Below are 13,849 nucleotides of genomic sequence, written 5' to 3'. Positions count from 1 at the left end.
TCCACCTTGCCACTGTGTGTGACTAGACCATCACAGAGCATGAAGAGTGAATACATAATGAACATTTTCTTTTAACACAAATACAGATAATGACTAAATGGACTTGTTTCATACTTGTATCCGGCACAAATGCATTATCCATAATGGATACTAATTTATAACAATTATCCGACTCATCCCTAATGTTTATTCTTCTTCATTGTGCCCTCTGCGATTTATACTCCAAAGCAATTTATAGTCTGGAAAATACAGTATATATATATTTTAGAACAATTGTGAGTTGCCAAAAAACATTGTTTTGGTGTATTATCATGACGATTTTTATGATGTATCATGATTGGCATGTAGACTTACCAATCTTTGTATAAAAAGAGATTGTATTCACAAGTGGAGTTGCTATAAAATATACTAAAAAAGGGTTTGTTGTTGTTCTTCCATGATTTTGCTAGCGTTGGCACTTCAGCGACTTTGATATAGAGGGGAGATTCTGAGGTGGCACTAATTTCACAGGCTTAAAATAGCTGAGGCTCATTTAAAAATAGTGATGTGAGGAGAGATGCATCTAAGCAAATGACCCAGAAAGAAAAGCTTCCCCTGGTGAACTCCAAAATAATCTCAGCAGTGAGAGTCATCCCACGTCTTAAGAACAAAAGCTCACACAAAGCCCAACATCTCAAATGTACTAAGTCACAAGTCGAGTGAAAAGACAACAACAAACTCAGGAGCAAAATACAGAAGCAATGGACAAAACACAGCCATAGAATCCAAGCATCGTAAGCAAGCTTATCCCAACTCTGCTGCATGGGTGAGCGGTCAGATTATCAGTCAGCTCCTCTGTCTCGATGAGAATCCCTATCAGCTACTGTTGGCCTTTACTTCCATCCAGGCAGCAATGTAATTAACGCCTACTACACTGAACACGATCGCCCACCTCCTGATTTACCACACAAAAGTTTGAACAACAAGCTGATGACAAATAATTAGGCAAACATATAAAATGATTTCAGAACTGAGTGGAACTCAGTACTCAGAACTGATTCAGGTACTCTACTCAGGTCATTGTAAGATTTTTTGACATTGTCCAAAGAATAATCAGTTTTTCTTGAGAGAAAAAAAAAACTGACAAACCGAGTCTTCCATCGGCTTTGTTGCCATGTAAAGTAGGCTGTTGCTGTGAGCTATAATAAGGATTAAGAAGGTCTGCGTGCTTTATTGATTGAATTAAAGGGCACCGTTAGGCCTCAGTGGATGTATTGCTGTACTTCTAGCCATTTGATTTAAATAAATTCTCAGCCGGTAGTACATTTTAAAGTCTACAAGTCATAGATGGTACCATTTGCACCACAAAAGCAATATTTACTATGACAGTAGGCGTTTTTTATTTTGTCCTGGTTTTCCGCAATGGTCACAATGGTATTGGACCTCAGTAGTAGGGATGAGCAAGATACTCATAATTGAGTATGCATTACGGATAATGCATTTTTGACGGATATGAGTATAAAACGAGTACATTTTGTCATTATCTGTATTCGTGTGCCAGTTGTAGAACGTGGACTATATATAATTAACACAACATAGTCTGATTAAAATGCTATCGAATCCATGAACAGAATTATGAATGAATCATGTGTTCTGATCTGTATTGTCACACTGACCTTTTGGTAAACTCTTATATAATTAATAATAATTTCATATTATTTGAATATGAAATTTAGATTTTTTTTTGGTGGACAGCAGAATTCATGGTTCCATTTATCACAACAAGTCATTCTGAAGCAGCAAAACAGCCCCAGACCATCACACTACCACCACCATATTATACTGATGTTCTTGTAGCATTACTTTGATACCAGAAGTAACGGGACACACCAAAGATCACAAAAGTCTTCGGATTATCAGAATGTTTTCTGGCAAAATTGAGAGGAGCCGTAATGTTTTGTTTTTGTTCAGCAGTGTTTTTTATCTTGGAACTCTGCCATGTATGCTGTTTTTGCCCAGTGTCTTTCTTATGGTAGAGTCATGAACACTGACCTTAACTGAGGCAAAAGAGGCCTACAGTTCTTTGGATGTTGTTGTGGCCTTTTGTGACCTCTTAGATGAGTCGTTGCTGCGCTCTTGGGGTAATTGTGGTTGGCTGGCCAGACCTGGGAAGGTTCTAAACTGTTCCATGTTTTCACCATTTGTGGATAGTGTCTCTCAGTGTGGTTCACTGGAGTTCCAAAGCTTTATAAACTTTATAAACTTTTCCAGACTGAGCGAGACTGAGAGATCTCACTTAATCTCAGTTAAGTTTTTCGCACATGGCTACCTTTTTTCTCCCTTGATAATAAAAAGTTTCATTTAAAAACTACATTTTCCGTTCATCTGTTGTTATTGTCTAATCTTAAATTTTTTAAACACTTTTTCACACCACTGTATATACAGAATAGAATATAGAGAATTTTTTGCAGTGTAGTTGTGCAACATAAAACAGGGGAGCATCTATCCATCCATCCATTTTCTATTCCCCTTATCCTCACTAGGGTGGCAGGGGTATGCTGGAGCCTATCCCAGCTGTCCGAGCGGCAGGGTACACCCTGGACTGGTCGCGAGCCAATCGCAGGGCACATATAGACAATCATTCTTATTCATACCTAGGGACAATTTGGAGTCGCCAATTAACCTAAAATGTTTTTGGAATGTGGGAGGAAACCGGAATACCCGGAGAAAACCCATGCACACACGGCTAGAACATGCAAACTCCACACAGACATGCCAAGCGGAGAATACAACCCAGGTCTCTGACTGTTTAGCCTACATACTAACCACACATACTAACCACCGTGCGGCCCACAGGGTAGCAATAATACAAATATAGTATAGCAAATATAGTATATTTATTAAGTTTATTAAGTATATTTAACTATAAGGGCTTGCAGAATAAAAATAGACCAAGTAAAAAAATAATAAATACAGTATGAGATAAATACCATAAAGTTTCTAACAGCGGCTCAACAGTGTCCAAAAGACTCCCTCTAGGAAGAAGTGTATCAATATTTATTCACTGACCGAGTCAATAAATACTAACGCCCTGTCCAAAAATCAATGTACGGCTGCTACAATATTTTAATCTCCCAATGAAGGTCACATTACTCCAAGCGTACCTGAGGATATGAGTGAAACGCACCCGGTGAAAATTTGCCAATAGCGTCACCATTCAGGCTGCCCTGACCCTGTGTTAGTCTGACTAATTTAAGTGAACCACACAGTGTATCAGAGTGTAAAAACAATGAGAGCTCATCCGACATAAATGGATTATAGAAGCAGTCACATGGCCTAAGAACAAGCTGGATTTTCAGGGCCTGGCTCTGTGTGAGTCGTGTACATTATAGATGAAGCAGAGGAGAAGGGGAGTGTTCAGTGGAGCACTATCAGTTACCAGAAGACCAATCTAAAGCTCCCCCATCATGACACAACCTACAGTATGTTTCAAAGACAGTCTCCCATTTACCCCATTCTGCTGAAAAGGTAGACATGTGAATTTATCTTCCAGATGAATAAAGTATCTATTTATCATCTATCCATCAGGGAAGACAATGTGATATGAAGAGCTAAAGAACTGCCAAAGCGATTCTCCTAACACCAAATGAATTTGTCACTTTGCTAACCGGCTTATGAAAGTCAGATGAACACTTTACGATCGAGTTAAAATGGGTTACATTATTAAAAGGGCACGTTCATTGTGGAAGGCGGCAAAGAGGGCCCCGTAGCACATTGAAATGTTAATAAGCCCGATGCGGTGGCTACAGATTCTGGAAGTTGGCAAAAATTTTGCTCTGAAATCCTTCACATGGGCACCAGATGACTTAGTCCCATTGTATCGTGTAAGTACTAAATTGGGTCAAAAGACATGTGATTCTGCAAACCTATGGTAAATCTATCAGATGAGCCTTACAAACCTCCACTGCTGTTTAATCTATCATGAGAACGACCGGGTACTATTACAATTTAGTACCTTTGAGTTAAGCATTATAACATACTTATTTTTAATTGCATTAACAGTGGAACCTCAATTTTAAAAATATAATTTTACAAAGAATAATTAGAGTTTAAATGGAGAAAACAAAGAAAATTACATAGAGATGCTGTGATCGAATAGCCACCGATCAGAATTGGCCGACTTCTGTGAAAAATCACATGATCGGCATATGCCAAAAATGCCTTTCAACAACGATCACAAAAGCCAATCACCTCTGGCTTGTACTATTTCAGCCCACAGCAAAACAAAACAATCATGTCTACCGTGTGAACTTAACGGCCAACACATGCCACAAAAACTATATATCGGGTACATTAAAAAGCTTTATTTTAATCCGGCATTTGTATGGTGAGTTTGAGGCTTGCGGTGTAATCAGTCAAACATCAGCTATCCTATCACAGCCATGTGGACAACATTTGCCCAGATGTGTTCGACGTGCATTAAAAAAATTCTGACTGTATCCTGAGTGCATTCCAAATATTCAGGCCCCGCTCTTCTGCCTGACCCAAATCTTTTGCTCATGCTAAAAACTTTTGAGGTGTATTCAAAGTAGAAAAACTTCAAAAGGGATTCTAACTGCACTCATTCTAAATATTCTTATGGTATTCCAACAGCATGCCAAACATTCTGATTGCATACAAGGGAAAAACAAAACTGGCAAGCCAGGTCAAAGCTCCATCGCACCAACAGCACCTCTGACAAAGTGGGCAGGTGACCAATCACAGCAGAGTGGGCGTGGGTGGAATAAATTAAAAAAGACCGTATTGGTGGGAAGCACAAATCCAAGGAAATATAGCTTGAACAGGTATATATTCTGGAAGATCTAAAAAGCTTTACGGGTTATTGTGAGTAGCTGCTCTATAAGAGTACACAACTCAATACAAATGATCGATTTATATTAGCAAAAACAAATTAGCATAATAGCTCCCCTTTAAAATAATAATAAGCTGAAATGCGCTTCAAATGCCATCATAACGCCACATAATCACACATTTTGGTGGACAGCTGCCGCCAAAATGTCAATCAACATTGAAGCGTCGACTTAGTCACATCAAACGCCAAGGAAAAAAGAGGCCAAGGTGAGGAATTCCACCACCGGTTGCCGACTTGTACCGGACAGAGATGCTGCCACCCAAGAAGCCCTAGCTTTGAAAATGTTTCATTCCGACTAGTTCTGCTTGATTTGTTCTGCTTGGGGAGTAAAAGATTCATACATTTGCAATACAATCCTACTGTTGCAGACACTACATTCTTACTTTTTTAAATTCTGGCACTTTTAACTTTTTCTGTATTTATTAATTAAAAAAAAAGCGCACCAATTCATCAAAAACCCGGGAATACAAAGTGCGCTTGAACGCATCATCAACAGTACACTGTGCTTGTTAGGAAGTAAAAAGGTGACAGATGCAAGTGGTTCATCATTCAGTATGTGTTCTACGAAGAAATGAACCACATACCCACATCTAATAAAGATGATTTAAGGAGTCATTAGCTGGAATCTGAAAATAGTGTCCCAATTCTAAGAGAAAACTACTATTCTTTCTTCAAAGTCACCAATGCATGGATGCTTTATTTGGGCACTCAACTAGTTTATTAGGCACACTGTTTGGCATACAATAACAAAAACCTTGACATATTTGAGCAATATTTTTCTCAAAACTGAATACTACCAAAACTGGAGCATACAAAAAGCAATGTTTAACTGTATTAGTCTCCTACAAAACACCCTAAAATCTGTACTTTTTGAAACAACTAATGTTAAAAATTATACTGACATGAATTGTGACAGCACAAAAATGTGTATGTGTTTTTCAGCATAATAAAGAAATCTTTAATAGCCAGGAGGCGACAGCACTCTTCAATCTACAAGGACGATGCGATACAGGAAATCCTTACGTCTTACTAGTTATCAAATTCCTCAGTATATATTCAAAAAGCCAAATCAGTCATATATATTGTATACATATGTTTTCATGCTGCCAACAGTAACATTAGCTCTGAATGTAACTGGATTACTTCCACCTCTGAGGCGAGTTGTTTTGACCTCTGATTCAACAATGGCAAAGTTCGACAGTCTCAGCCCTGTTGTGAGCCATTCAGTAACCTCAGCCTGCTCGGTCCCACGGGGAGGGTTTTCTTCTGCCCTTGAGGATGGCATTGTTCATGGTTTAATTCCCCGACACTCCTCTCTGGGAATTCTAGTTAGCAGGGTGGCCTTGTTTTTTTTTTATAGCTAAACATGTCAAGCTGTATTGTACTTTTCATCTGTCTCAGAATGTCCTTTCAAGGTGTTTTGCTCAGATTCCATTCATATCTTTTTTTTTGCACACTTTTCTATTTTGTCACTAATTACTGGGAATGTTTTGTTAGGGTATTTGTTGGATTTACTATGGATACTCTCTATAGATGTACTTACAGTACATTAGATGCAGTATTTTTGTTGTTTATTCCTGTGTTTATTCCTCCTAGTCATGTCACAAAAAGGACAACAAACTGCTTGACTGCATGACTCAAAATTAGAGGCATATTTTTCCAATTTTCAAACTGTAGTACCTTACTGTTCATTTATTTTCTGTTTTATTTATTTATTTATTTATGTATTTATTTATTTATTTATTTTATTATTATTATTATTATTATTATTATTATTATCAATTATTAACAATAACAATAACAATAATAATAATTATTGTTATTATTATTGTAAGATAATAATAATAATATAATAATAATAATAATTATTATTATTATTAATTATTATTATTATTATCAATTTATAACAATAACAATAATAATAATAATTATTATTGTTATTATTATAATAATTATTGTTATTATTATTGTAAGATAATAATAATAATATAATTATAATAATAGTTATTATTATTATTATTATTATTATTATTATTATTATTATTATTATTATTATTATTATTATTATTATTATTATTATTATTATTATTATTATTATTATTATTATTATTATTATTATTATTATTATTATTATTATTATTATTATTATTATTATTATTATTATTATGCGTCTGCTGGTGTCCACATGTTGTCTATACCATTTGCACAACTGCATGTGAAATTGATTGTCAGTCTGTGTTGCTTCCTCAGTGGACAGTTTGATTTCACAGAAGTGTGACAGACTTGGAGTTACATCGTGTTGTTTAAGTGTTGCCTTTATTTTTTTGGAGCAGTGTAAAAGAAGCAGTACTATCTGATCTATCAAAGACCTGCCACAGTGATGCAGTCAAAAATTCCACACTAGTGTTTCATTGCATCAGACTTTCACAGAGTTCCCCCGAGGATTGTAGCTCCTCAACAGCCTTTAATAGATGGGATAGAGAAAGACTACAAAGTGGTGGAAGCAAGGATGCAGTGTTGGCATCTTTAACATAAGGTTGTATTTTTCATGGTCACCAGGCATCTAGTGCGATGCGCTTACACTTTTACACTTTTTTTTTTTTTTTTTTAATAGAACAGTTATTAAAACCTCCAGCAACGAACCTGGATGAATCACGTGTTTCATAAATCTCCCTCCTGAAGGGTTGTTTACACAGTAATGATGGAGCCAGGTGTCTGGAAGACAAACAGTGCTTTGGATAATCAAAAAAGCTCTGCTGTGTGAATAGTGTGTGGAATCCCTGGGTCGGTCTGCAGCATTAATAAAGAGGGGCAATTAAATTAGTGGATCAGTGGAAGCCTGTAGTGTGGGCACCACGCGGTTTTAATTTCATTACAAGTGCTGTAAACATGAGGTTATCCCCCACAGTACAGGGGCCTCCCACATCAATAGATGAAGTGGGATGATGGCCCAAACATAGAAATGTAATTGCCATCCATATTAGCAGTGTGTGGTAATGGATGAGAAGAAAAACGACACAATGTGGTGCAGGATATAAAGTGTCAGCTGTTCACAAAGAGAGCAAACCTTTTTAAGCAAGATATACTGTAGATGAAAAACCCTTGTGTGAAAACTACACATCCTCTGCGTCTGTGAATATTAATAAGACGGAATAAATTATTAATCTGGGCAATTATGGCAGTGTGAATAAGAGGAGATGAGATCAAGTTAACTCAAGTTGTGTTTGTTCAGAGCGACATTAAAAGTCTGACACTGTCTAGACACTTTTTAGACTGAGAATGACAGATTTTTCCTGTCTGGCAGGCTCATATTTATGATCATCAGTAAAACACGTCGCTGTGTGATGATTCACGCCACCATCAAACTCAGTGTGGTCCAAGTAAACCTGCAGGCTCCACCATCAACCGGCTCGCAGTCATGAATAGTTATGAGGGCAGGAGTCAACCGGGGAGGATATGTTCACATCCCTTTTTAAGTCTTGCCCCTTTGACATCATGGAGATGCTATGAGACGTTCAAGAGGCCGAGGGATAAGTGGACACATCTTCAATAAAAGCACAAGAAGAAAAGAGAAGCCTACAATGACAATACTGAATATCTCCCATTAAATTATTGCAGTTAATATTCTCTACTTGAAAATGTATTCCATTTGAAATTGACATTTCAACCCCTTATAGACTTCTTAAATATTTGTGACACCAAAGATATGTTGATTCAGCTCTGCATGTGCACATTATGACTTATTATGTAAAATGATTACCAACAGTGGATGCTGATTACTTCCATGAATGTGATCTTGACCACTGCTGTGGATCGATATATCCATCGATTCATCAAAACAAAGGTCACCATCTGCAGTTAACCGAGCAAATAGATATAGGGTTGGTCAGGTCGACTAAATCCAGCAGCGGTATGTGCCCAAAGAATGAGGTCAGCTGACTACCTGAATATATTGAATGATTCGTCAATTTGTCATTTTATTGAATTGATTTTGTTAAATTGTGAGAGAGGTGCTTCAGAGAGACATCATTTTCCCACATGGATTGACCAGACCTGAACCCCACTGGGAATCTTTGGGATGTATTAGTGTGGACTTGAGTGGATCACAAGCACAATGCCTGAATTAGCCTGCTGCTGTGTTTAATGTAATTGTCACTTAATTCTTCTACCTCAGTCTTTTACCTGCCGATTTGTATGCCGAGGTTTTTTAACAGTCCCACACTGTACTCCTTCATCTAAGAGTCTAGTTTGGAGTTGTTGTTTTTTCCCCTCCCCTCTCCTCGTGTTGTCCCCCCCTTCTCCCCCCCCCCCCCCCCCTTCATGCAAATTTCTGAATAAAGGCATATCATTCATTCATTGTTGACTCCTATTCATGACACAGGAAAAGATTACATGTCTCCCGTGAGGTGGTCCATGTCGTGACCTGAACTGTGGCCTCTGATGTGCAGTCCAGAGGGCCCTGTGCATTTAATAGCAATGAGAGGCGTTCATTTGGTTAAGATTACAATCGGCGGTGTTAAACCCTCTCACGCCTTATCTCCTCTCTTACTTGTGCCGGTTGGAGGGATGGAGGCATGGGCACTTTTTTTTTAAAACAGTTTACAGAGGACTAGAAAATCTGTTGCTTTTTTTAAAACGATGATGCCATCGACTCGTCGCCGTCACATGACCAGAAGTGAGCTCTTATGACAAGCCAACATACTATCTTAGTAGTTTGAATGTTATGACTCCCCGCATTCGACATTCTTCCAGTATTTTCTTGTCTTATACACATTTAAGTCCACTTTGCTGTAAGTCTAGATGAGCCCATGTGTCCTTCCTTCTTCTATAACTTGGTCACCTGCTCCCCTGTTGTATACATTAATACATTTTTTTTACCAAACTCTCCTCACCGCAATAGTAATTTGTTAACGGCCCCTAGGATAGACAACCCAAATATGTCCAATGTGAAACAAGTACATACGTATCTAACTATCATGGCTGCATGTTACGTTTTCTTCTTCTTGCGGGTGGTGGGAGTCTAATGGCAACCAGCTTTGAGGTGCATTAACACACCTACAATATTGAAGTGTGGCCTAGAGTTACCAATGTTATACGGCAACCGGATTGGCCTAATCTTGTGACAGATATCATCCCATCCTCAATATGCAGTGGATCGGCAGCTGATCTGGATCCTGAAGATCAGGACATGCCCGTTTTATGTGTGACATTTTTCAGTGCAACTCAGTGAGTGACACGTAACAATGACGAACACTCGTTGGCCAATATAACAAATAAATGTGACATTTCAGAATTAATTGAGTACTTACAGGAACAGACATGCAAAACCAATGCTGTATCTGCAGGTAACCCTAAGAAGAAAGCAATCTCAGTAAAGTCAACCATACCAGAGGTACTGTATATACTGTATATACTGTACTATGTGTACATAGTGGATAGCCTTAATGTAAAGGCTGCAGACAGCTGTCTGGAGGGAGACCTTTACCAAGGGGTATGTCTGCATTTTGATGATTGCATCTCCATCATAGAACAACAGAGCTGCAGGCTAATGGTGCTTGCTGAAGAAGAGCTTCATGCTCCGTCAGTTTTTCATTACCCCGGCACTCAGCCCTCCAGTAACATAGGACCATGCAGTATTGGTAATTACAGACAGTACGCCAATTTTTCAGGATCCATAATCATCTGTTTTTCCACTTCAGGGAACTAATAACATCACCTCCAACCCATCCACCCCCTCCTCAATACTGCTGTTCTGAGCAGCCCATTTCCCTGCTGACTGAGTAGTTTACAACCAGCTGAATAGCACAGTGAGATGCATGACGGGATCAAAAACACTAGTTTCTCAGCAATGACCACAGGTACCACGGTGTAGATTTTCTTGGAACTACTTCATTGTGCAAATCACTCGGATTAATGCTGCTGTGCATTGGAAATGCCTCTTGCATACAAATTAATCCATTATCCTGTTGTTCTATTTGTATGTTATAATTCACGTTGAAAGCACTGACACATGACCACAGGTGCAGAGCAAAACGTTGACAAGCCAATCATCACATAGTCATGTCACAAGCAGGTGGGCAACTTATAAATACAACTCTCACCAGCTTCATCTCCGCCAACAGTCACAGTCAGTGGCACTAAGCTCACACCCGTACCCACACCACAGCTGGTGCACCAAAATGCAAAAAGGTTTACTTCATTTATGATGGTGTTATATAGAAAACATACACAGTTAATATTACTATACTATAGATAGATAGAAGTGGTAATGCCTTTGTCGATCCCATTCATAAAAATGGTGTCATCCGTGGTTATAAGGGCAAACAACACTGTTCTGTTTCCATCATTTCAGACGAGACTAGTCATTCTTAGTATAACCTCATGTAATAATGTCCATTATTGTAATTTGTTTTTTGTTTTGGGAATGTGACTGTGCAACCAGGTTTATATGTCGTTACAACATGAGAACACAAGGAGACAAACACACACACCATTTTGCAAGCATCACTGGGATCTAATCGATGCTGCTCATTCATATTGAAGCACAGAAACCCAAGAGAATTACAAATGGTCTGATGAGGACAAGGACATGTTCTTTTTAGAGAGCTGTATAGTGTGTCAGTACACCGAATTGAGGGGGGGGTAATAATTGTAAATAATTCAATCACTGCTACGTAAACATGTCTATTTTCTTGTCATTGATAATACAGTTTGTGTCCTTCTCTCCCAAAAAAGGAGCATAGAGGTCACTACTAATATAATGTACAAAGGTTCAAATTAGTATTCTTATCTGGAATCTTCGCTGATCATGACAGACCAAGAGACTATTGAGTCCTGTCCATCCCAATAATGACTCCAAATAGACAGAACCAAGATTCAAGCTGAGATCTTTTTAATCAACGCCTGTAGTGAATGTGAATAAACTTTCAAACAAACCCATTTAAAGCCATAGCAAAATTAAATATCATCAATAAAAGTGTACGGTCGTTCCTGGTTTATTGCAGTTAATTGGTTCCACACCCGACCACGATAATACTAATACTGAATACTGATGATTAATACTTTTTGAAAAAGATATAGTGAGAGAGTCTCATGCATTATGTGTATTAAATTGCAAAAGCCTTTATTTATACTAATACAACAGTAAAACTAAACAGCATTATATTTGTTCTCATGTTTTTTGTATAATAAATAATTGTGCTTTGTAAAGATGCATTATTAAAAAACTGTATTATGGAAAGCAGGAAGTGAACAAATGTAACAGTTACTGATTGTAAAAGTACCAGATGGAGGGGTAGGATTTAATAAGCTTTGCTTCTTCCTACTCCTTTTGGACATGTGGAACTGTGAACTGATTATGTGATGCATTCAATTGTAATCTGATGCATGTTCAAATGAAATAAAACCATTACCATTACCATATATAGGACATGTCAAAACTAAATAAAAAATATTATTATGGAGAAATGCTGACTAGAACAAAGGCATACAGATGGAGATAAACATAAACATGCATTAATAATGCACGGAGAACACTGAAAACCGCAGAAAATGTTTTTAATACCACATAAAGAACTTGCTTACGACATCTATTTCTTTTGGGAGAATGTTTACAAGTGTTTTGGTGTTGCTGTTTGGATTAGTAACATCAGTAAAAGAGGATATATGTTAGCTGCGAGCTAATAATAATGACTTATCCAGTCCAGCCCAACATCAACAAGCGTGCGTAGACCTTTCATAATTTGAACTCACCAGTAACCTCTGTTTTAGCCTCTGGCTGCTCAGGGTCTCAGGGTTGGGTCTCAGGGCTGTGCTGCCGTTCTCTAGAAGACAAAGGTTGTCCAAAGGCGGCACACTGGGGAGCGGTAGTGGCAACACCTCATTTCTTAGCTGAAAATTCAAACAGAAAGGAGATATGAATAAATGAATTTTCTATTTGTATTTTCTCAGAAAGCCAGACCTGTATTAATTAGCTGCTTATCCCTGTGGCAACGTATATTTTATTACATCACTGGGCATGTTTTGTCTTGCCTATGGTCAAATGCAATAACAGTACACTGCTGCTGCATAGCTCACTGATGATCAAAATCGCCTTGTACTCAGTGTGTAGGAGAGTAGGAGAACGGCTGCTGGGAACCAGCAGGTGGTCTGAGTGGAAAAACAACAAACAGCCACACTGAAGCACAGTCCTTCACTGATGTCTTCACGTTCAGCATGTAAAAGCAACAATTGTCACATTTATCATGCACGTTCATCTGTGCATAACAGTTTTAAAACTAAAACCACGATGAATAGCAACATTCTACCCCAATACTGAACCACGTATGAATGTACCAATGCCGATATACTTACTTTATTATTACCAGGTTAGTATAATAACAAGGCAACCCTTCAATTATTCAAAGCACCAATCATGTGGAACCAGATGCTGCCTTTATGCCATAGTGGGAGAGCTGTAACATGATTCAAGTACAGTGAGCCTCTCTGCATGGAGCTAAAGCCTTGATAGCGCACACATGGAAACTATTGGGCGACACACTTGTTTAGATGCTACCATGTGATATTTCCAGCGCCACATGCTCAGATGGAGGAAGCCGAAGCAGGAGAAGTTGACCCCATTTGTTCTCTTTCATGATGTACGAGGTCATACCCAGAAAATGACATTTTTGTCCATGTCACGTGTTGACCACAATAGATCCCTTTGGCTGTTATAGCATGGATAAGACAATGATGGACTTTGCGTGTGTGTTTATTGTCAACATTGTAGTCATGCTGGTAACCTTATCCGGGTCATTCTCTGTCTGTCTCCGCTGATGACATCACTACTATTGTACTGCAGCGGCAGTCACTCAGGAGGAAGAGCAGGTCAACCAAGAATCAGAAGGTTGGCGATTGGATCCTCGTTCACTGTCATTGTGTCCTCGGGCAACATACTGGTTTTACGTTCTCAATGTTTGT

At 38.3% G+C, this 13,849-nt stretch overlaps 1 protein-coding gene across 32 annotated transcripts in view; it reads right to left on the bottom strand.

Annotated features, from left to right (window-relative positions):
- The window catches only part of rimbp2b (RIMS binding protein 2b), a 94,338-nt gene that overhangs the window by 64,712 nt on the left and 15,777 nt on the right, over window positions 1-13,849 (bottom strand). For 28 of the 32 annotated variants that reach the window (XR_009129693.1, XR_009129695.1, XR_009129694.1 and 25 more), the window contains one exon: window positions 12,644-12,781. The exons of the other annotated variants lie outside the window; for them this stretch is intronic. Coding sequence is in view for 24 of the 28 variants with exons in the window: in XM_058071965.1 (XP_057927948.1) it covers window positions 12,644-12,781 (138 nt within the window). In the remaining 4 variants the exon portion in view is untranslated. The remainder of the gene's footprint in view (window positions 1-12,643; window positions 12,782-13,849) is intronic. 32 annotated transcript variants of the gene reach the window in all.

The sequence above is a fragment of the Doryrhamphus excisus genome, chromosome 4 (assembly GCF_030265055.1).
Source record: "Doryrhamphus excisus isolate RoL2022-K1 chromosome 4, RoL_Dexc_1.0, whole genome shotgun sequence".
NCBI classification, from domain to species: domain Eukaryota; kingdom Metazoa; phylum Chordata; class Actinopteri; order Syngnathiformes; family Syngnathidae; genus Doryrhamphus; species Doryrhamphus excisus.
This window is presented reverse-complemented; position numbering and strand designations above follow the sequence as displayed.